The sequence below is a fragment of the Carcharhinus amblyrhynchos genome, unplaced genomic scaffold (genome assembly GCF_965287045.1).
Source record: "Carcharhinus amblyrhynchos unplaced genomic scaffold, sCarAmb.v2.hapA scaffold_81, whole genome shotgun sequence".
Lineage (NCBI taxonomy): Eukaryota > Metazoa > Chordata > Chondrichthyes > Carcharhiniformes > Carcharhinidae > Carcharhinus > Carcharhinus amblyrhynchos.
Window position 1 is genome coordinate 170,838 of NW_027649821.1, and position 24,988 is coordinate 195,825.

The following is a 24,988-nucleotide window of genomic DNA, read 5'->3' on the forward strand; positions in this document are numbered from 1 at the left end:
ATGTCCTTGTTATAGAGGGAGTGCAGCGAAGGTTTACCAGACTGATTCCTGGGATGGCAGGTCTGTCATATGAGGAGAGACTGAGTCGGTTATGATTATATTCACTAGAGTTTAGAAGAGTGAGACAGGATTTCATGGAAACTTATAAAATTCTAATAGGTTCGACAGGGTAGATTGAGAAAGAATGTTCCCAATAGGGGGGAATCCAGAACTAGGAGTCATAGTTTGAGATAAGGGGTAAACCTTTTAGAACTGAAGTGACAAGGGTGGTGAATGTATGGAATTCACTACCACAGAAAGTAGTTGAGGCCAAAACATTGTGTGATTTCAAGAAGAAATTAGATATAGCTCTCGGGGCTAAAGGGATCAAGGGGGCTGCAGAAGAGATTCACTAGGTTGATTCCGGAGTTGAGAGGGTTGGCTTATGAGGAGATACTGAGTGGACTGGGGTTATACTCATTGGAATTCAGAAGAATGAGGGGAGATCTTAGAGAAACATTTAAGATTATGAAGGAAATAGATAAGATAGAAGCAGGGAAGTTGTTTCCACTGGCGGGTGAAACTAGAACTAGGGAAATAGCCTCAAAATAAGGGGAAGCAGATTTCGGACTGAGCTGAGGAGGAACTTCTTCATACAAAGGGTTGTGAATCTGTGGAATTCCCTGCCCAGTGAAGCAGTTGAGGCTACCTTGTTGAATGTTTTTAAGGCAAGGATAGGTAAATTTTTCAACAGTAAAGGGATTAAGGATTATGGTGAGCGGGTGGATAAGTGGAGCTGAGTCCACAAAAAGATCAGCCATGATCTTATTGAATGGCGGAGCAGGCTCGAGGGACCAGATGGCCTACTCCTGCTCCTAGTTCTTATGTTCTTATATGGGGCTAGGCGGGATCAAGATATTGAATTCAATGGTCAGCCATGATCAAGATGAATGGCAGAGCGGGCTTGATGGGCCAAATGGCCTACTCCTGCTTCTCGTTTCTGTTTTAATGTCCTGATGATTTTTCTCCAACGTCTGGAGAATCATCTTCAATTCCTGGAGGGTTGGCAGCCATACTCTGGAGACGGGGACCAACCTCTGACCCCATTCAACAGTCAGCGAGCGGGTGGCCTGTATACAGTGGGTAAATGAGGTTCCAGGGATACGTGTGGGATATTACACTTTTGAGTCTGGATACACATTTGCAATGTGCAGTTGCCAACTTTGTACTGAAGGATTTTAGTAGCTGCAGGTTTGGGCACTGAATCCTGGACCTTGCCTACAGCTTTACTTCCTTCTGACCTTCCTAGATCAGGGTGGGGCTGAGGGATGGGCATTTTGGTCAGCATGGACCAGTTTGTATATTCTGTGATTTAATTCTGTCAGAAATATGCTTACGTTAACACTGCATTGAAGTTACTGTGAAAATCCCTGAGTCACCACACTCCTGCACCTGTTCAGGTACACTGAGGGAGAATTTAGTGTGGCCAATACACCTAACCAGCACGTCTTTCGAACTGTATGTGTGTGTAGCTCCGCAGTGAATGGTGAGCATTTTGATTGTGCTGTCTGAGAGAGTGGAGAAGGCAGGTCCAATCAAGGATTTCAAAAGGGAATTAAATAACTGTCTGAAGAGAGGGCTGAGGGGAGTGGCACTAGGTGAATTGCTCTTGCAGAGAATTCTCATCATTTTAATGGGCTGGATCCTGTGCTGCAACCATCCTATAACCAGGGAGAGAGAGAGGGACTAAGAGAGGAAAAGACAGAGAGGGAAAAAGAGACTGAGAGAGATCTTGAGAAAGGGAGAGACAAAGACAACGAGAGAGAATGAAGTCTCATTCCAGGGCCGACCTTCCCTGTGCTGAGGGAATGCTACACTATCAAAGGTGCTGTCTTTTCCAGGATCCTGTCTGCCCTCTCAGGTGGATGTACAAGATCCCATGGTGGTATCTTGAAGAGTGGGAGTGTCCTCCCCGATGTCCCAGCCAACATTCATCCGTCAACTAACATGATTAAAGCAAACTATTTATCGTTTATGCCGTTGTGTGTTATCTACAAGTTGACTGCTGCATTCAGTAAATGACAACTTCAGAAAGGTACACCTTTGGTTGTAAAGCATTTTGGATAGTTACACAAATACCGATTCTTTCAGTGTGAATTTGTTCCATTGACCAATCAATAATTATTAACAGCAGAGGTGTGAGTTAATAAGCCAGCAAGAGAAGGTGTGAATTCAAACAGGCAGGTTACAGTAATGTCCCACAGTGCAGGCAAGAGGCAAGGCTTCCCTCAGCTCAGCAACCAAAACGGAGGTGTGAATTATTTTAATTATACTACACGTCTCCCTAATCATTCCAACACTTAATTCATTGCAAAATCCACAGGACACAATGTTAAACTTGCTGCCAAACGCCACAGTCCAAAGTTGTCATAATACTTCATTATCTATTCACAATGTGTTAACGCTGTTCCACAGATGACTTACTGGCCCACTGCACACAGCAACACCTATCTACAACAACCATCTCCATGGGATAGTTACTTGTTCAACGCTTCGCTCTTCAGTTTAGGGAGGTCCTTGAGCGGGTGCTGGAAGATTTAGCAGAATGGTTCTCAGGATTGTGTGTGTGTATGGGGGTGTGTGAAGGGGTGGGTGGGTGGGAGTGTGTGTGGGTGAGTATGTGGGGATGGGTGTAGGGATGTACATAAAAGGGCGGGTGTGTGTGTGTGTGTGGTGTGTATGTATACGTGGGTGGAGGGGGGAATAAAGGCTTTAGCTACAAGGTTAGGCTGAAGAAATCAGTTATACTCCTTGGATCAAAGGGGATTGAGGGGAGGTTTTAAAGGGTGCAAAATCTTGAAGTAGATAAAACAAGACATTTGCATTGGCTGATTGCACAAGGAGCAAGGGACACAGATTTAAGGTTTTGGGAAAGAGATGCAGGGGGATTGTGAGGCAGAACTTTATTTCCCAGCATGTGGCAATGAGCTGGAACTGACTGTCATTGAGGTTAGTGGAAACAGAGATGATGAATGATTTCTGAAGGAAACCAGATGGGACCTTAAAAGAAATAGGCCTGCAAGTCTGGTGAAGCTGAAACTCCGAGCTTTTGTTTATTGTGAGTTAATTGATTTGTCAGCTCTCCTCCCACACAACCCAGTGTCCCAGGTATCCCCTATTCATAGTCTTTTTTGATAAAACAAAAATCAATGAATTAAACAAAAGATCAAAACTGAGAGGGGTGACAGCCCCTGGTGGGGGCACAGTAACAGTCCCACATTTATATTCTTTTAGTAAACTCAAAACAATATACTAAATTTAAAAAGCAATTGTGGGGGGGGGGGGGGGCGGTGGGGGAAGGGTGAAAGTTCCTAGTGGTGGTATGGTGGCACAGTGGTTAGCTCTGCTGCCTCATGGCGCCAGGGATCCGGGTTCGATTCCCAGCTTGTGCCTGTGTGGAGTTTGCACATTCTCCCCGTGTCTGTGTGGGTTTCCTCCGGGTGCTCCGGTTTCCTCCCACAGTCTGAAAAACGAGCTGGTTAGGTGCATTGGCCATGCTAAATTCTCCCTCAGCGTACCCGAACAGGCACCAGAGTGTGGCAACTGGGGGATTTTCACAGTAATTTCATTGCAGTGTTAATGTAAGCCTACTTGTGACTCCACTAAATAAACTTAAACTGGTGGGGGCACGGGAACAAAAAGATCAAAACTTCAAAGGAAACATACAAAATCAAATTGGGATATCATTCCCGGTGGTGACGATACACCCCAGCCCCTGCAGTGTCTATCTGTCACGGGCATATCACATGTTCCCTCCCCAGGGCCACCTGGCAATGAAGATAGTTGCAGGAGAGAGGCAGAGAGTTGGCACATTGCTCTTGACTGCCTGGATCTGCACACACCACTCACAACATAAAGCATTAACACGGACCGAGAGGTATTATTGAAATGTGGGAAAAGGTGAGAGAAAGAGAAATATAGAGGGGGGGTGCGGTTTCAGAGGTGCATGGGATGCAAGGGGAAGACAGTTTGCTTTTGACACTTATGTTGACTTTTTTTTATGTCATTGTGTTTGTTCACAGTTGATAACAGAAGGACTCCCACCTAGATGCTGCTGGTATTACGAAGACGGCCGTGTAAGCAGATATTTGTGATCTGTTGTGGTTGACCTTGAAGTGTGTGATATTGCCAGTGGGTTAAGCATGCTGACACAGTGAATGGCGCAATGTGAAGTGAATTCTACCCTCTGGAAGTCTCTCCCAGTCGATAAACCTGTGATCCTGGGCTCAACACTAGGTGCCACATTAAAAAGATCTGCATGTCTTCCCACTCTTGGAGAACGGTGTGGGAGTGTTGGAAGGATTTTGCAGGAAGGTTAAGAATCTGCTCTCAACGCTGTGACTCCTTCTTCCGGGAGCAACAAGTTCTTGGTCTTCAGGCTCAGGGATAGAAGTACCATCCCTGATCCGGCGTTTGAAGTGATAAAACTGGGATCTGAAAAAGTCACTCAGCTCTTCCTGTTCTAGGGATGAGAAATGTAAAATTGGTACAGAAATAAGGAAAAGAGCCAAGTTTTCCATAACTTTTTTTTATTCATTATTCACACAACATGGAGTCTCTACATTTCCATGCGTTTTAATTACAGAGTTAGGCTGACATTGCACACCCTTTTAACCCCTTGCAGTCCTTTCTAGCCTGGGCACCCAGGTAGAGCTGCAAAGGTACAAGGTCAAAGATTGTGTACAAACATCCATCTCCGTCAACACAAAGGAAAACTGATGTTAATTGTGTTTTAGAACCTATGGAGTTATTCATCCCACTCCCTCTGTATCAGTGAACAGCTCCTCAAATAGCCAGCCAATCGCTCACTGGCTCAATAAATAATAAATCTCAGTTCTTCAAAGTCAACATATAAAAACTGGAGAAACTTTACAGCAAAAAAAACAAAAAATTTACAAAGGTACATGTATAATCTTGAATCCTGTTTAAAAATAAATTCCCTTACATGCAGGTCATTGTGCTAGTGAGAGTTTGAGCAAGGGATTCTCCCCCCCCTCCCTCCCTCTGGGGATTATTTGTTGTGTGTGCGGTGGGCGGGATGGTTTAGTTTCTTCAGGTCACTGTGAAAAGCAAAAGGAGCCATCGATGCAGTTTCAGAAACTGCTGACACATCACGGCACCCAGAAACCGCTCGCTCCGTTGCTCCCCAATCATCCCACCTCACATGGAGAGTTCAAACGAAAAGAGACTCTCATTTGCTATCGCTGTGCTGATGGTTGTCTCGGGTTTTTCAGTGCAGAGTGTATATAAAACCAATCATTCAGAGAGAATGGACGCCTGCACGGTTGACCTGCACAATAGGCAGGTGCCAAGCTGGGAGTCAGCAACTCAAACCTCCAGTGGTCCTGGAATGGGGTAACCCCTCTGGGTGAAAGGTCAGTTGTTTATCATGATCAACAGGATCCCAGCACCCCTCCCCTACCCCCCATAACCACATTAAAAACACACACACACATCCACACACACACACACACACATCCACCCACGCTTCAATTATAACATTTATTTTTCCATCCATTTTCCATTAAAAATAACACTCTTTCAACTTCTCTCACTGTTAGGTCACCGGAGCACAGCTGGAAGGACATCACGTGTTGAGTTCTGTATGCCTCTCCTGCAATAAAATGTTTGAACACAGCATTTCTTTCACATCATTTTAAATAAATCTTACAGCTGTCGATGACTTCTGTGGTAATTTCCTGTGATGGCATTTTGAGCGGGCCTTGCTGATGCAAAGCGGCCTTGCTGTAACTATGTCCCTGCTGTAGGATCGAGTTACAGCAGGATACATTCACACTGGCTGTTTCTCCATCGTCACTGTGGCCACAGCAGTTTGTAATAAAAAGAAAATGGGGGTGGCAGGAGAAAAGTGTGATGATCGACAGGAGCAATGGAATGGTGTCTGTGCGACTGGCGCAATGATCTCTCTCTTCCTAATCCATTCACCCAAACACTACACTTGGTCCTGATTCCACATCTCTCATGCCACAAGACAACTAATATTCCACCTGGAAATTATTTGGGAGTGAGAAGGATTGTTACAGTGTGTGGATTTGGACGCAGTATCATCTATTGTGAGGATGGATTTTTGCAGGATTCAGAGGCATTTATCTAATCTCTATCTTTCATTTACACCCCGTCAGACCCGCATACTCTCAGAATTACAGGAATGATGGACAAGGGGAGAACTCAAGCCACATAGAGCTGTCACTGACTATTGTGCAACAATAATAAAAGCAGAATAACTTTTATCTGGCGATTTGCAAGCAGTTGCAACACAGAATCAAAGGCCAACAGTTGTTAAGATTATCCAAAGAGACTATTCTTGGCACTCAGTGATCTAATTTACAATTATTTGATCGGTATAAAACCTGGATGAATGTTGAGTAAAGTCCACCCACAGCACAAGGACAGCACCTCCATAGCAGTGGTTGAAGGTGCTCTCCACCACCTTCTCAAGGGCAATTGGGGGTGGTCAATAAACGCTGGCCTAGCCAGTGAAGCCCACATCCCATGAATAAATAGAAAAACCAAGGCAAGAGCTGAAGGGGAGACAGGATAAATAAACCAGGAAGCAGGGAGGTGAGGGCTGAAGGGGTGCAGGGATGGATGGCATCCTCAGAGTTTGGAAGTTTTGAATTTGAGGAGCTTTGATTAATAGCGGCTGAAAAATATTAAACAGTGAATTTTTCAAAATCTTTGGTCAGGGGATGTGCTGTTTAATTGGAAAAGGGACATCATATCATTTCAGTGCTGAAGTTAGGGCTGCAGAGTGGAATGGTGTTGAAGCTAATAAGAGGTGGATTTTTCTAGGGGTGTGTTAGATCAATTAGAGGTCACACAATCTCTCTTATTGACAAGTGTTAGTCCTGAAGCAAAATGAAACCTACTATTTTGTTGATTGGAAATGCTCCTACCCCAAATCCCCATTCCTATCAGTAAAACAAATTCCACTTCCCATGCGAAATATTTGGACTGAACTAAACACTGGGCTGTTTTATGCAAACTAGTACAACTCCCTTGGCATTACGGTGAGCTAGAAGTTGTGAAAGAACAGGGTGTTACTCAGGATAACGACACCAGTCCAGGCACATGGATCAATTGGGAATGGGGAGCGGCTGGGGACTGGCACGGAGTCCTAGTAAATATTCAAAAAGAGAGACTTAGTTCCTACGCATGAAGGAACATTAGTGCAAAAGGAGTCTTGGGGTTTGGGGATAGAGTGGTTTCATGATCTGGGAGCACTGGGTGGCCAGCCACTGGGATCAGGGAACAGTGGAAATGTGAGGAGAGATTTGTGAATATGAGCAGAGAAATCCCAGAATCTGGGGCGTGGCGCTACAGTCTGACGAAGGAGCGTTGGGAACAGTAGGGCTGGCCTGCTGCTTTAGGAGCATGAGGGCTGATATAACAGAGATAGGGGTGGTAGGGCTCTGGAAGAATGGGACCCAAACTGGTCCAGTTTTGTTCCTTTAGACCCTAACCCTGTACTGTGTTTCCATCTTTCTGTCTTCCTCACTACTGTCCCCATACACTTGCAACTCACAAACAAGCCCATTTGTAGTCTTTTACACATCCACATTTTCTGCTCAATACCTTTGCTCCCATCATCAGCCAGCTCCTGCTCTGTCCCATTTAAGCACAAATATTTCAGTTGAAACTTTCTGCTTCTTAAAAGGAAGGAATGGAAAATCAAAGCAGTTCCCTGACTCTCAGCCCAGTGTGCATTCAGAGCAAATGGTGGAAAGGTTTCATGCAGCATGAGTTACTTTACTGACTCAGCTTTTAAACAATCAGATTTTCCATGAACAAAAAATAACTACAAAGATTCTAAAAATTCAATCATCAGATATGTTTCTGATAAGATGACTTTGACCTGAATTTTTAATATTCCATTCACACCAATCCAATCGCTATGAAGTCTCTTTCTCTCCCTCAGCAGAGAAACCATAATCTGAGTTGTTTCTGTCCATACTGGGTGTTAATAAACCTATAAATATGCTGGGCCTGATTGAACAGGTCGAGTTATTCAATCTCCAGTTTCTTGCGAGGGCATTCTTTAGTTTCAAAGCTAAAGTTTATTTATTAGTATCACAAGTAGGCTTACATTAACACTGCAATGAAGGTACTGTGAAAATCCCCTAGTTGCTACACTCCGGCGCCTGTTTGGGTATACTAAGGGAGAATTTAGCATGGCCAATGCATCTAACCAGCACGTCTTTCGGACTGTAGGAGGAAACCGGAGCACCCAGAGGAAACCCACGCAGACACAGAGAGAATGTGCAAACTCCACACAGACAGTGACCTGAGTCGGGAATCGAACCCAGGTCCCTGGCGCTGTGAGGCAGCAGTGCTAACCACTATGTCACCTTGCCCCCAAACAAAGCAAAACACTGAAATACTGAGAATGATGGAAGTACATCCTCAAACTGTTTAATTAAGGTTGTCTGGGCTGTAAACTGGGATATTCTGTAAACCGTGGGCACTGAGACGACACAAAGGCAGACAAAAACTTTATGCAACTTTCCCGAACTAAAAACATTTCCAGTTAAAGCCCAGGCTTTGGGGAAATGCCCAAAAACCTTAGAGTAAAAACATCAAGAAAACTTGTAGCAATTTAGAGTTAGTATACAAGAGATATACGTTTAGATTGGGGAACAATCAGAAATGTCAGTTCTCAGGACATAAGCACCAAATAGTGAACGGCAAACTTGCTTTTGTAAAGACTGTTTTGCACTTGTAAGAAAATTGGATGTTTGCAGTGTAAGTTACGAGGGATTATAGTTAATAATGAGCAAGACTGAAGCAAAATCATGTTAATATTGTCAATAGCATTTGGCAGGAGGATGAAGGAGGCTACTTATTCCCTCTGCCAAAAAGGTTTAACTGGGGTACAGGAGCAAAGCGATTTAGACTTAGCAATCATTCGAAACAGCAACAAAGGTTAACCAGGCCTTAAAAATACAAAGCACTTAAGTTAATTTTCAAGGAATAGGATTGAAAAGCAGGAAAGTTATATTGTAAAAAAATCTCGATTTGACTACACTTGGGAATACTTGCCACAGTTCTAGTCCCCACGTTACAAAAAGAATATGGAAGCTTTGGAGAAGATATGAGAAAGATATATGAGGATGATACAAGAGCTGAGAGATTATAACCACCAGAAAGGATTCAACAGGCTTTTCTCTAGAAAACATTCTTTTCTCTAGAAAAGAGGAGGCTAAGGGACGGCCAAACAGAGGTCATTAAAATTATGAAGGGGGTGGGGTGGGGTTGGTGAGGTTGACACTCAAACAATATATCCACTGTGCAGAAGTCCAAATGTCCACTCACCCGACGAAGGAATAGTGTTCCGAAAGCTTGTGGCGTTTACTATCAAATAAACCTGTTGGACTTTAACCTGGTGTTGTGAGACTTCTTACCAGGAATCTAAAACCAGGGGTAATAAACGTAAGATAGTCAATAATAAATTCAATAAGGAACTCAGGAGAAACCTCTTTATCCAGAGAATGTTTAGAATGTGGATTTGTTACCATGGGGTGTGGTTGAGGCCAGTACGAGGAGGAGGCGATGGCATTGTGGTATTGTCACTAGACTAATGTCCCAGGATCCAATCCACCACGGAAAATTCAATACAAGTCTAATAATGACCCATCCATGTGATTCCAGGCCCACCGCAACTCTTAAGTACTCTCAGTTCAAAGGGCAAATAGGGTTGGGCAACCCATGAAAGGAAAAATATACCATAGATACACTTAAGGGGAAGCTAAATTAAACATAAAGGAGGAAAAGGAGAATTTACTGATAGGATCAGATGGTGTAGTGTGGGAAGATGCTCATACAGAACATAAACCAATTGGAATGAATTGTGCTGTAAATTCCAGATAAAATGTGCGCACCAGCAGTTTATTTACTGCAATAAGCAAAATACGGCAGATGCTGGGAATCTGAAACAAGAAGAGAGGATGCTGGAAAAATTCAGCAGGTCTGGTATCTGTAAGGAGAGAAAGCAGAGTTAATGTTTAGTGTGCTTTTGTTCCTCATCAGAACACAGTTTATTTACAGTATCTGGTATGAGTCCTCAATCATAGGTCTCTACAATGCAGAAGATCATTCAGCCCATCGAGTCTGCACCGACTCTCTGTCAAAGCATCTTATCCTGGCCCTACTCCTCTAACCCCACTTATTTACCCCGCTAAGCCCCCTAACCTACACATTTTTGGACACTAAGGGACAATTTAGCATGGCCAATCCACCTAATCTGCGCACCTCTGGACTATGGGAGGAAACTGGAGCAATCACACGCAGACATGGGGAGTATGTGCAAACTTTGCATAGACAGAGACCCAAGCTGGGAATCGAACATGGGTCCCTGGCGCTGTTAGGCAGCAGCGCTAACCACTGTGCTGCTGTGCCAACCCATTGTTACTTAATACTTTAAATAATTATTGACTGATTCATTTCCAAGTCAGTGAGTCGAATCTTGTTTTATCTCTCTTACCAATATAGAAAGCAATGGACCTCTGCTCCATCTTTATTCTCAATCCTACTCTTTATAAAATGATAACATGCATGTAGAGTGATAATAGCTTCGATTAATGATCATGCTGTGGGAGCTCAGACTGCATCATGCAGAGATGGTTTAAAAAATATATATATCTGGATTATATACAGAAATGAGAACTAACCTTGGCCCCTTAATGTAGTTGTCCTGCATTACAACATCAACTCTTGAAAAGCATTGCATTGACTGTGAAGTGGTTTGGGGCATTGCAAGGTCATGAAAAGTGTTGTTGAAATGCCAGTTCTTTCAGGTTGACTGAACAGATCCAATTTTTACAGGTGGACAGGGAGTGATGAGCCTTCATTTCCTTTGTAAAATATTTGATGCTTTCTTTCCGGATTTTCCAAACCATTTAGATCTCATGTCATGCCTCGTTGGGGGTGTCGTATTAACACAAAGCTTCCCCTCAGACACCCTGGCAGCATCTATCAATGCCTTTTGGTGCAAAGACGTCCCAAAATGCTTCACCCCCTCCCACCCCATCCCTGCAAAAAGTTTTAAGTTTATTCATTTGTGCCACAAGTCGGCATACATTAACACTGCGATGAAGTCACTGTGAAAATCGCTAGTCACCACACTCCGGCACCAGTTCGGAGAATTTAGCATGGCCCATGCACCTAACCAGCATGTCTTTCAGACTGTGGGAGAAAACCGGATCACCCGGAGGAAACCCATACAGACACGGGGAGAATGTGCAGACGCCACACAGTGATCCAAGCCGGGAATCGAAACCCGGTCCCTGGCACTGTGAGGTAGCAGTGCTAACCACTGTGCCACAGTCAGAGGCAAAGATGCTGAATTTTATGAGTTAAACCGTTCCCTCCTTCATCTGAAGCAAGGGTACTCTGATCCAGCTGATAGCCCAGAGGAGAAAATCTGGGTTATACCCACTGTGTTATTAACAGTCACCTCACGTTACACAACTAGGACTCTGGATAAATCTTGGAGATAGATAAGAAATTGGCAGACAATTCGAACAAAGAGGGTAGTTGCTGGATGAGTTTTTTCAAGACAAAGGGAGGATTATTGAGTGAGACCCCCCCAGTAATCAATGTTGGGACCACTACTCTTTCTCATTTACTTGGATTCAATCTATTAGTGACTGAGGACCCAGTTTTGTTCTGTCCTGATGGCCTTGCCGTTGAGAGTTTTGGTGTACAGTCTCAGTATAAAACGTAGATGGGAAGCCTGACTATAGGGAAATAATCACATTGAAAGGTCCAGACTGTCACCTGGAAGAGAAAAGCTTTAACCGATTATGGTCTCACTCCTAGGGAGAGAGAGATTTACGCTGTCATTGCTGTCAGGCATGTTTAAAAGAGAACCACACACACAAACACACACACACCCACCCGCCCACCCACACACACACACACACACACACACACACAGTGGGACCTCCCACATCCAACCTAACCAGGAGGTTCCCGAGACACAATGGAGGGATTAGTGGGTTTATCGAGGGCCTTGACTATTGCTGTTACATACCTGGTGCTGTGATATCTTGGGCTTGGCAGTCAAGGCTGATAGTACAGAAATGTCAATAATATGCTGCCATGTCTCACACCAGAACAAGGGATGGAATAGATATAAGAAGTAGGCAGTGAAGTGATGTCTCACCCAAGTGTTTATACTGATATATGATGGATGTTAAGAGTGTGGATAATGGAGTTCCACCTTATTGCAGCATTATCAGATTTATAACAATTAATTCAAATCAGAGGGTGGTGAGTGTCTGGAACAAATTGCCAGAGGCAGTAGAAGAGGTGGGTACAATTTTGTCTTTTAAAAAGCATTTAGACAGTTACATGGATAGGATAGCTATAAGGGAATATGGGCCAAATGCAGGCAATTTGAACTAGCTTAGTGGTAAAAACTGGGCAGCCTGGACAAGTTGGGCTGAATGGCCTGTTTCCATGTTGTAAACCTCTGATTTTTTTATCTCTTATGAATGGTTGCAAACAACTATTTTGCTGTCAACCTTGGCTGGATTGACAGCTGGGACATCCATTTAGTCGTTCCATAAGATTATGAAAAATGACACTGTGAAACAATTGGAGGAGCGGGTTGAAAGTGGGCGATTGTGAATGAAAGTGAGACATGCAGTACAATGGAACCTGCCCTCAGGTTCTTATTCTGAGGCTGCCACAGGCCCTAAGCTCAATATTGTTTCAATCTATTGCCAGTGAAAAAATTTCTACTTAAAAGATGAATGGGATCCTGGCTGATGCTGCAGAAATGAGAAGGCCCACCTTCCAGAACAGAAAACACTTCCATTCAGCAAAGGGTCGACTCCTGTACTTTTGAGTGGAGGATTAAGTATGGCTTACAGTTACTAAAGGAAAAAAAAGAGGGATTGGGATGGGAGGGAGACTAAACAGTATCATTTCATCCAGCCCACAGTCAGTACAATAGATGGGTTGTGCATTTTCCCGTAAGGTTTTCAGTCAAAGTTTCAGTGTGTTTAGAAAAGGCTAACTTGTCTGTGGGTTAGGTTTCTAGCCATCTATTCCCACTCACGTCAAATGTAACAGACTGCCTCTTGGGGCCTTGGACCATGAGACAGATTCAGGTCCTCAAGCATTAAACAAACTAAAGGTGACACAGACCCTACTGTAGGTCCTAGCTTTGCCATTGCTTCAGCAACAAGTCTAGTGGTGAGTTTCCCAGACAGAGATAGCTGGAAGTAATTTTGTGAAGCTGAAGGGTGTGTCAACCACAGGAAAACCCAATCTTGGAACAAGGGAAAAACTCATAAGGTGCTACATTCCATCCACAGTGCTGTCCCCTTCAGAAAGCTGGTCAGTACAGGAGTCGACCCTTTGCTGAATGGAAGTGTTTTCTGTTCTGCAAAGTGGGCCTTCTCATTCCTGCAGCATCAGCCAGGATCCCGTTCATCTTTTAAGTAGAAATTTTTCCACTGGCAATACATCAAAACAATATTGAGCTTAGGGCCTTTGGCAGCCTCAGAATAAGAACCTGAGGGCAGGTTCCATTGTGCTACATGTGTCACTTTCATTCTTCTGTGGAAGAAAATTGAAGTTTTGGTGCTAAGACCTGTGCTAAAAATTCAATTTCCAGAGAAGAAGGACGAATGAAGAGCTGCTTGAAATTGAAAAAGCAAAACGGAAACTCTAAAAACTGACATCTAGTGAAGAAAATGTCAGTATTTCAGTTGTTTGATCTGAGCTAAGAAGGTACAGAGATCTCTCCTAAAGAACGAAGAGCAAAAAGAGAGGTCAGACCAGGTGAAGTTTGGTGATGGACATCACAGAGCAGTTACAAACTACAGTATGAGGATGGCGCAACCACAAGCATGACATACTGTAACTGCTGAATCTCCTGGTCGGAGTAATTACAGGCAGCAGCAGCATTTATTTACTGAGGTACACCCGACAGGATTCATTGAAATAATGATTGAAATTGGAGGACATAAATGAGAATATGGGACAATAACTTAATAAGGGCAGGATTTTTGCACCTCTCCAATTGTGCTACTGTGGCTGCAGTCTAACCTGAACATGTCGATTAAATTGCTGCTTGCTCCTAATCAAAGACTGCTCGCACAGGCATGTTGGCTGAGTGGTCTCTTTCTGCAGAAAGATTCTGTGACCATTCATCCATTCAATGTGATCACCTTGAAATTGTGTATATGTGCATCAATCCTTCACAAACCCACAGAGTGTGGAGCAGTGGCAATGTTATTGAATGTTTTCAAGAAGCAGTTAGATATAGCACTTGAGGCAAAGGGCATCAAAGGACATGGGGGGGAAGGAAGCTGGGATCAGGCTATTGAGTTGGATGATCAGTCATGATCATAATGAATGGCAGAGCAGGCTCGAAGGGCCAAATGGCCTCCTCCTGCTCCTATCTTCTATGTTACATGATGGGAAAATGTGATGGATGAATATGGGTGGCTTATGGTTTGGAAGATGGGGAAGTGATTTTACCATTAAAGATATGGGTCAGATTGTTTAGGACAATAACCATTACAATGCACACCTTTCCGACACAAACGCCGATTACCCCAGTGGAGCCCAGAACACAGGAAACTACCAGCACATCTAGAAAGTACAAAGAAAAGTAAAATGACCCAGTGCCAGAACTCGAGTGGTTAAAAAGCAAACATGCGCTCATTTTAATTCATGTTGGGGTTTAGTTGGAAAGAGGCACTCTATTGTTATCAGCTCTGAAATCAGGCAAAGCATATGGTGTTATACTACAAATGGATTTGGTGGGATGGATACAGAGTCCTTCCCTCAGTGTTATACATCAATGTCTGTCTTAAAGTAAGCACTCACTTTAACAGACACAGCCAGAGCCTAAATACACCAGGCCTCAACATGGTCTTTACCAATCCACATTGAGGAGGTTTTATTTAGACAGTATCAGGTGGCAGCCTCTGCATGCAGCAGTAGAAGGTGCAACTAGTGTGCTCATTAACAGCTGCCGTCTGTGGAAGGCTTTTAGGTTCAGGCTGGAAATCTCAGCATCACCGTTCACTGTTGAGAGCTGGTTACTGAGGCACTCCTCAGGCTCTGGGGGAAAAACCAGTCATTAAGCCCGCACTGCATCGAAAGCAAGACTAACACTGACAACATCAATTCAACACAAAATGGCACTGGATCTCATGGTCAGTCTGCCCAACTGGGTCAGTTCACTATTCACATAAAAGAAGAAACTAGAAGCAAATTGTAACACCCTTTACTGAAAAACAGGAGTCAATTCAGCTCAGGCTGGGGTTGGGAGGCAGCAAGGTAGGGTGGTGGGTGGGGGAAATGGGGACAGAGAGTAAGGTGGGGGCGGAGAGTGGGGGAAATGGGGGTGGGGAATAAGGTAGGGGCAGAGAGTAGGGGAAGTGGGGGTGGGGAGTAAAGTAGGGGGTGGACAGTGGGGGAAATGGGGGTGGGGAGTAAGATAGGGATGGAGAGTGGGGGAAATGGGGGCAGGGAGTAAGGTAGGGGTGGAGAGTGGGGGAAATGTGGGCAGGGAGTAAAGGGGGGTGGACAGTGGAAGAAATGGGGGCAGGGAGTAAGGAAGGGGAGGAGAGTGGGGAGATTGGGGTCAAGAAGTAAGGAAGAGGCGGAGAGTGGGGGAAATGGGGGTGTGGAGTAGGGAAGGGGCGGAGAGTGGGGAAAATGGGGGTGGAGAGATGGGTAATGGGGGCAGAGTGGGGAAATGGGCGCAGGGAATAAGGAAGGATGGGGAGTAGGGAAAGGGCAGGGGGTGGGGAAGTGAGGACCTGTAGCTTGTCTGAGGAAGGCAAGGCTGAGGAAGTTTCACAGTCCAGATGTCCTGGGCTAAGTGTGGAAATAAGAGGCAGTGTGACTGACCGGTCCTGATTTGATCACTTTGGTGATTTAGGGACTAAGCAGAATCAGTGTATGACAAACGGTGCAAATCTCACTCCAATCAGTGGGACAATCTCCAGTGTCGGGGGCAATTCTGTCCCTCCACATACAAACACACACACACATACACTCAGAGCTTTTTATGTTTAGATTGATCAGTCATCCTATTGAAGCAGGGCATGTTAGAGTGTACATTTACACTCCATGAAAGCTCTGGGCTTGCCCTGTATCCATTCACATCTATTTGTGCTTTTATCAACTATCAAAATCAATCTATCTGTCAATTCTTAGCATCAGCCTCCAGTTCCAATCCAGGGCGCTGCCTCATCTTGGATTTGTTTAAAATTAGGCAGCGATCCAGAATGGTCCAGGCAGGTTCTTGAGTTTATGCGTAATTCATAGTTCAAATCTCTTAGAGAAGAGGTTATGATTCAATACAGGGAGGATATCGCGGGTCAGCATCATCTTATAGAGTTCATTCTAGATTACAGCAAGCAAACGAGTTAAACACCCACTCTCACAAAGTTAGATTCTGGGATTTCCCACCAGCATTTCGGGCATTGAGCCCCATCATTCCGAGTAAAAAAAACATGCAGACCGATTCCAAAAGGATTAACCTTGAAAACCCTAAACTGGGCAACTGGGTTAGAACACTCGATTCTAGGCAAACCAGACTGATGAGTTAGCACCAAAAGTGGGGCAATTCTATACTGCCCTCAGACACGGAAAGGGAATGAAGTTGAGAAAAAACACAGCGGAACCATTCTTTTTAAAAAATAAGCCACAGATATTCTGAATGTCTTTCACGCAAAAAATTAAAACGACGAAAGGTTTGGAATAAGTTTGGTTAAAATCCACAGCAGAGTACTGTAGAATGGGAAGTGAGAGAAGAAATAAACCGTATGAGGATGTCTCGCCCACATAAAGGGAGTCTTTTGTTTTGTTTTTTTTAGCCCTGTATAATTAAATGCTATAAAAATAAAGTTACTTTATAAACAGGTTTAAAAACCCAAGTACGCATGCTAAACGAAAAAAATAAACTATTAGTAAACTGTGCCACAGGTGGGAATGGACCTGGATGTGAGCATCATACAGAGCAGACAGAAAAAGCAGCATCAAAATTTACATATAATACTTTTTTCTTGTTTTTTTTCCCTTCTTATTTTTTTTATAATGTAGACAACACCAACCAGCAAGGGACTGGCAAAAAGATCTCAAATCGGTATAAACAAATGCAGACACAAACGCATTACGGTTTTTTTTGTACAAGGCTTATCTTTGTGTTTTCTCCTCCTTTCAATGTTTGGGACTCTCTCTCGCTGGCTATAGCACATCATCCATGAAGCTGGTGTCCAGGTGTTGGATTAACACTCGCAGGAAGGACATCTCTTTCCGAGTGTTCTCGAAGATGATCCGCGGGTTATCAGATTGACAGCGGAGGCAGTTGGGGGCCATGACCATGGCAAGGTTGTTGACATCCATCTTGGTAACAGAGACGTTGGCCGGTTGGACGAAGATCTAGTTGGTGGGAATCAAGAAAACAGGGGGAGATGCAATGAATGTTCTGTTCAACTCACATGTCTCAGGGTCCATTCGGCCTCTTTTGGAGCAGGTTTGGCGGGCGTTGCGGAGGGGTGGGGAGGGGGGAGGAGGAAGTAGTCTTTTCATCTGAATTATTTTTCATTCTCTGATCCTCATCTAAGCATACTGACTCTGTAACTTCATAAGGAGGCCATTCAGCCATTGAAGTCTTAGTTTAATTTCAGTTTATTTATTAATGTCACAAGTAGGCTTACATTAACACTGCAATGAAGTTACTGTGAAATTCCCCTAGTTGCTGCACTCCGGCGCTTGTTCGGGTACACTGAAGGAGAATTTAGCATGGTCAATGCAACTAACCAGCATGTCTTTCAGACTGTGGGAGGAAACCAGAGCAACCAGAGGAAACCCATGCGGACATGGGGCGAACGTGCAAACTCCACAGAGACAGTGACCCAAGTTGAGTATTGAACCCGGGTCCCTGGTGTTGTAAGACAGCAGTGCTAACTACTGTGCCACGCTACTCGACTGCAGTACTTAGAACGTGTGGCATTGTTGGAGGTGCTGTTTTTAATGTATTTGATAGGAATACAGGCTTTGGAGTAGGCCATTCAATCAGATCTGGACAATCTGTTTCTCTACTCCATTTACTCATCTTGCTTCTGTAATCATCAATTTCTTACAAAAATCCATCACACTCCAGATCTGAAATAATCTATTCAGCCCCAGCCTCAGGGGAACACATTCCACATTTCCATGATTGTATATGGACAAACTGCTTCCTGACATTTCTCTGAAGGGCCTCACTCTGATTATTAGATTATATCCTCATGTTCTCAAGTCCTCAATCAGAGGAAATATTTTACTCCAGCCACTCTAGAAACTTATGATCTTAAGCATCTCAATAGATCATCCCATAATCTGCTATCTGCATGGAGGTACAGGACTAGCCTGTGCAACTTGCTTCAGAATTTAACCCTTTTTAAACTGCAGTGTCAGTCTGGTGAATGTGTGCTGCATCTACTATGCGCCTTCCTGGGCTACTGTCCCTGGAACTGAATGCAATGTTCCAAATGCTGTCTGAACAGAGCTTTATACAACTGCAGGCTAAGGTACAAGTTCAACTGCCACAGGAGAAGAAAAACTAGAGGGAAAAATTGAAAAAACTGCAACAAGCTCTGCTCAGAACATTGTAGTGCTATGAGAATTAAAGGTATTTTTGATGGCTAAAAATCCTCCTATGGAAATCTCTGCTGGGTAAGCAAACCAGAAAATCTAATGTGATACTGGACAGTATAGGACTGGAAAAAAATAACAATAACCACTAGGAAGGGATTAAGGGAACAGCAGGTAATCTGAATATTATTTTTCTTTTTTATTCATTTGTGGGACATGGGCGTCGCTGGCTGGCCAGCATTTATTGCCCATTCCAAGGTGTCCAAAGACAGTTAAGTCAACCAGATTGCTGTGACTTTGGAGTCACATGTAGGCCAGACCGGGTAAGGATGGCAGATTTCCTTCTCTAAAGGACATTAGTGAACCAAATGGGGTTTTCCAACAATCAACAATGGTTTCATGGTCATCAGTAGATTCTTAATTCCAGATACTTTTTATTGAATTCAAATTCTACCATCTGTTGTGGCAGGATTCGAACCTGAGTCCCCACAACATTCTAGGTTAATAGCCTAGTGATAATACCACTCAGCCTCCTTGTTATTTACTTACCTATAATTCACAGCCCAAAAATAAGCCATTCAGCACAACTGCCAATGTTGGTGTTTATGCTACATGAGCCTCCCTTCCCAAACTTTCCTTAAAAATTATTTTTATGGGATATGAGTGTCGCTGGCTGGGCCAGCATTCATTTCCCATCCCTAATTGCACTCCATTTCAGAGGGTGTTTGCTGTAGATCTGAAGCCCCCCAGATCTTGCCCTGGGTCTCTGGATTATGAGTCCAGTGCCACTGTCTCCCCCACTTTATCTCACCCTAACATCATTTCCATCTGCTCCTCTCTTCCCCATTCACTTACCCAGCTTTCCCTCAAATGCATCAACTTATGCTTGTCCTCGCCTCCAGCACATCTTAATGAGATGCAAACTAGTGACCAAGCAGACGTTTATCTGCCCGAAATAAACCGAGAAGTGACCAGCATCGCTGGAATGGACCTGAATGTAAATGGGCAATGGTTATAGACGATACAGAAGAGCGCGTGTGTGTTAAATATGGATGGCTTGGGGATAGTATATAACAATAACTGTACCTGTAGGAAGCGGATGAGGTAGCCAAGTACCAGCCGGTTGAGCTTGGGGAGGGAATGGACGACGGCAATTGCTGCCTCAGGGTTTTCGTAATGGTTGATGGACTGCTCGTAAAACTCGTGAGGGATGAGTGGATCCTCTAGCTCACGGTACCATAATTTCAACAACGAGGCTGCCAGAGGGTGCAGAAAGCGAGAAAGGAAAGAGAAAAATCATTTTCAATATCATTATTAGCTGAATCCAGACTCCACATATAACCGGTTATCAGCTATTAAATCTTTGGGTGTGATTATCTGGCCATCCCCGTGACGTGCTTCCCGGTACTGGAGGTGGCTTGCCACTGGCCACAGGCTGAACCTTCTGGTCCTGCCGATGTCTACAGCGTTTTGCGTGGCTCACCATCCTGCTGCTGGGGGTTGATCCTGTTGGTGGGAAGGGCCAGAAGATCTCACCCTTTCTCCTTTTCTAACAACCCTCAAGGCTCCAGGTAAAACACTCCAATCTGCAGCCAAATCATAAAACTTGAACATTAAAAAATATATAACTTTAGATCTAAATAGACAAAGAAGCCTCCAATAGTCACAATGTGGGCTTGCTCCCAAATGCTCTCTTCCTGCTTTCATGGCACAATGTCATTCCATAGATAAGATTACATTCGCTGGGAGCTGGAACCAGAGTTCTGATGAGAAATCGTCCTGAAATGTTAACCCTTTTCCTCTCTTCACTGATGCTTTCTGACCAACTGAATATTTCCAGCATTTTTTTAATTTCAGGTTTTCAACACCCGCAGTATTTTCCCTTTCTGTTTTACCTCTCTCCCACCCATTATCCAACCCCCCCACATCAGCATCTGTCACCGCTTACCCTCTGATTTTACCTTCTCTGCCGTTTGGCCATTCACACCCTTTATTCTCTCTCTGGGCTGCCATTAGCAGCCTTTCCCCTTGTTTCTGTGGCTATGACTCAACTTTCATTCCCTCCCCCTGCAGTATAAATATCTCCCACTTTCTATGCCTTTTGGCTTTGACAAAGGGTTATCTGGACTCAAAATGTCAGCTCTTTTCTCTCCTTACAGACGCTGCCAGGCGTGCTGAGATTTTCCAGCATTTCCTCTTTTGGCTCCTTTTCTGTTGATGTGTTACTCAGCACTGTACCAACCCAAATTCTCCACCAGACAAATTTCTCTCCAGCCTTTTTTTTACCAGAGCAGTTTGATCCCTCAGAAGCGGGCGCTAATCCCGTCACTCCCACTCTCACACAAGCGCTAGAAACTTGTCAGATTCATAGGTAGTTGTTATCTGTGACCTTCCCCCTCGCTCCGGTGTCATCCTCCCACTGCTCTGCAGCACCATGCTCCCTAGGCACCAATCACCCGATTCGCACACTCCTACCCTTCACATGAGTCTGCAACACCCTCATCACCACAAGATCAGAAAATGCTGGAAAATCTCAGCAGGTCTGACAGCATCTGTGGAGAGAGGATGGAGCCAATGTTTCAAGTCAACGTTAGCTGTATTCTCTCTCCAAAGATGCTGTCAGACCTGCTGAGATTTTCCAGCATTTTCTGTTTTTGTTTCAGAATCCAGCATCCGCAGTATCTTGCTTTTATCACCACAAGATTACCCAGTAGCTTTCTGACTGGTTGAAGACTCTTAGGTAAGCAGCACCACCTGCTCCCTGTGCATGGTGGACATTACAAATGTTACTCTATTTGGTCTCTGGGAAATAATATGATGCAGAGAAAACAATCCTCCCACTGAATATAAACTGGACAGTACAAAAGATACTTTGCTCTTCAGAATATGGTTAAGCATTCCATACACTTGCAAAAATAAATGCCATCTGTACAGCCCCTCTAAAGTTGTGGAAGAGATGAGAAGTATGAGACATCATATAAAAATATGGAGTTTCCCATTTAGAATGAATTTGAGGAAAAGTTTTTTTTATCAGAGGGTTGTGAAACTCACTTCCACAGAGAAAGGTGGAGGCATTGTCATTGAATATGTTTACAGTTGAATGAGACTTAATTGACAAGTATCAATGTGGACAATATGGAAGATCAGAAGGATCTTGGGGTCCGAGTTCATAGGACGCTCAAAGCAGCTGCGCAGGTTGAAGCTGTGGTTAGGAAGGCGTATGGTGTACTGGCCTTCAATCGAGGAATTGAGTTTAGGAGTCGAGAGATAATGTTGCAGCTGTATAGGACCCTGGTCAGACCCCACTTGGAGTACAGTGCTCAGTTCTGGTCGCCTCATTACAGAAAGGATGTGGATGTGCAGAGGAGATTTACGAGGATGTTACCTGGATTGGACAGCATGCCTTATGAGGATAGGTTGAGGGAACAAAGAACAAAGAACAACACAGCACGGGAAACAGGCCCTTCGGCCCAATGAGTCCGCACCGCCATCTTAACAATGTGTTTGATGTGTGTGGAGCTCGGCCTTTTCTCCTTGGAGAGACGAAGGATGAGGGGTGACCTGATAGAGGTGTATAAGGTGTTGAGAGGTATAGATTGGGTGGATTCTCAGAGGCTTTTTCCCAGGGCTGAAATGGTTGCCACATGAGGACACAGGTTTAAGGTGCTGGGGAGTAGGTACAGAGGAGATGTCAGGGGTAAGTTTTTCACTCAGAGTGGTGGGCGCGAGGAACTGACTATTGAGAATTAGCCGTATTGTTTCCTTCATTAAAACAATGACTGTATTTCAAAAGTGCTTTATTGGCTATACTGTGCACCTGTACTGTGCTTTGGGACATTCTCGGATGGTAAAAGGTGCTATATAAATGCAAGTTGTCCTTTTTCCTCCCAGCTTTACTGCTTTTCAGTCCCTAATCCCAAGTACTGATTCCAACAGTAGCAGTCCTATTCCATGTTGGTTAACTCTGTCCGAAATGCATGTGAGCTAATCAGCGGAATGGGGATGGTAAATTTACACATATGCTACATCTTGGCGATAGTACTGCTGCCACATGCTGTAACACAAAAGGGGGAGTGAATCTTTTCTGGCACCCAAAGGGTTATTTTGGAAGCAAAAACCAATGGCACGACAGGAATTCTAATCAGCTTCCTAACAAATTGCAGCAGTGCAGTACGGCTGTTTAATCTCGTCAAATGCTAAAACAACTCCTGCTGCACTAATACTGTCTCATGGGGCAGTGTGTGCCAAAAGGTGCTTGATGTCAAATTTGTTAGGATGACAGCAAAGAACAGCCCTTGCATGTAGTGCAACATTCTGAGCAGAGGAACAGGGATATTATAATGGACCATTCTATCAGAGCTCCCTGCTCATCTTTTGTAGGGTAACATGAAAATGCGCATCTCAAAGGCCTTCTTACTTTTAAAGCTGTTTCTGTTGTGTTGATGAGTGTCACCAATACTTCTATTTTTGAAGGCACAATCTGTTCTCTCTCGCTGCAGTTTCCTCCCCTCCCCCGGTATGAACTCAGTGACTTTCATGCTAAAACACAGGGCATTCCAGTGCCACACCCCAACTTGTGTTCATCTGGCAGAAAAGGCCTTAATCTGCCTGTCCGATTGAGGAGATGGCATCACAATTCTGTCCCTCACTCTGGGAGTCACTGAAGAGTGATCAGGAGTGGGGCAAGCTCTGATTCAATAAAGCTGGAATCTTCCTGATTTGTTTGGTTAGACAAATAGGGAAGCAAATAAAAAAACCCGGATTCATTTAATCAACATTTCCAAACAAAATTCTGTTGCACTTGGTTCTCTGTCTTCCTGCAGAGTGGAAGGGGAGAGCGGGGGAGGAGGAGGCAAAAGGGAAAAGTGGGAAGGGGCTGAATCTGTCTCACTGTTGAGCTTAAGCATCCTTAACCAAGCTAAACAAGATACGATGGCACAGACTTGACTGTGAGGGAGGAAGCTGGAGGTTCACTTCTCAGAAGTAGTAGGGTGGGACGGGGCAAGGATGTGGCACAATCACCCCCGCCTCACCATACTCCTCCATGACAAGCTAGAGACTCCTCATTCCAACGTACCAGCAGCAACAGGTTTTACTCGGCCAGTACAGGCATCCTTTGCTATATTAGCAAATGTAATTACCTGGGACATGGGGGTCAGTCAGCCCTTGTGGGATGACCCACTGATCCACTTGAAGCTTGAGGGCGTTGACCTCATCGATATCCCCGGGGACTCTGCAGAAACACAGAAGGAGCACACAGAGGCAGTTAATGATATTCAGAGTCATTTGTCAGCGAGCAGCCCACACCACTAACCTCTCGTTCTCTCCATGCTGTGCTTCAAACTATCCATCTTGTCAGCAACTGTCCCTCCTCCCTCCCCCCAGTTCCTGCCTGCCAACCGAAACACGATGCAAGTGCTTGGCATTCTGCAACTATGGTTAACAGGAGACTAATGAGACCAATAGGCCAGACCAGAGCTGAATAATGTCAAGCTGAAAACAAGCAGGACAAGTGACACACATTTGCAATTCTCCTTCTTTAGAAGGCTTTGGCCTACTCTAATGCTGAGGGATTGAGCTGCCAAATGTCTGGTCCCACTGACCTCCGGGGATCAAGACCCAATCTCCAGGACTTTGTTGAGAACAACACCCAGGAAAAAAATAGTCACAGGAGCTTTAAAAAAAGTTCCTTCTCTTTTTTTTGAAAACTTAATTTCTTGCTTATAGAAATACTGGAGGTTGGGATGAGGCCATTTAATTGGCAGTCAATGATCATCCAATCAGAAAAAGGGAAGTCTGCTTATTTTCCAGGGGATGGAGGTTGCAGAGACAGGGCTGTGGACATTGTGAGTGACCAATGTTGGGAACATCGGGGTTAGGAGGATGGAGGCAAGAATTCAGCTGATGAAACTTTACACACAAACTTTACACTTGATGGCATAGTAGCACAGTGGTTAGCACTGCTACCTCACAGCGCCAGGGACCCAGGTTCGATTCCGGACTTGGGTCACTGTCTGTGTGAAGTTTGCACATTCTCACCCTATCTGCGTGGGTTTCCTCTGGGTGCTCCAATTTCCTCCAACAGTCTAAAGATGTGCTGGTTAGGTTGATTGGCCATGCTAAATTGACCTTAGTGTCAGGGGGATTAGCAAGGTAAACCCAGGGATTATGGGATTGTGATCTGGGCAGGCTTGATAGGCCAAATGGCCTCCTTCTGCACTGTAGGGATTCTATGACAACCTATGTTGACAACTGACCAAAAGTCACTTCATTGCATAAGGAGATGTTGGATTTGAACAAGTGAGTTTGAAATTGTATT

General features: G+C 44.4%; 1 protein-coding gene across 3 annotated transcripts in view; it reads right to left on the reverse strand.

Moving 5' to 3' along the window:
* Positions 1–15,722: 15,722 nt before the first annotated feature.
* The window catches only part of arhgap39 (Rho GTPase activating protein 39), a 485,625-nt gene continuing 476,359 nt past the window's right edge, over positions 15,723–24,988 (reverse strand). For all 3 annotated transcript variants that reach the window (XM_080182707.1, XM_080182708.1, XM_080182709.1), the window contains 3 exons: positions 23,811–23,902; positions 19,756–19,925; positions 15,723–17,472 (listed from right to left, as the gene is read on the reverse strand). In XM_080182707.1, the coding sequence (XP_080038833.1) occupies positions 17,278–17,472; positions 19,756–19,925; positions 23,811–23,902 (457 nt within the window). In that variant the 3' untranslated portion in view covers positions 15,723–17,277. The remainder of the gene's footprint in view (positions 17,473–19,755; positions 19,926–23,810; positions 23,903–24,988) is intronic.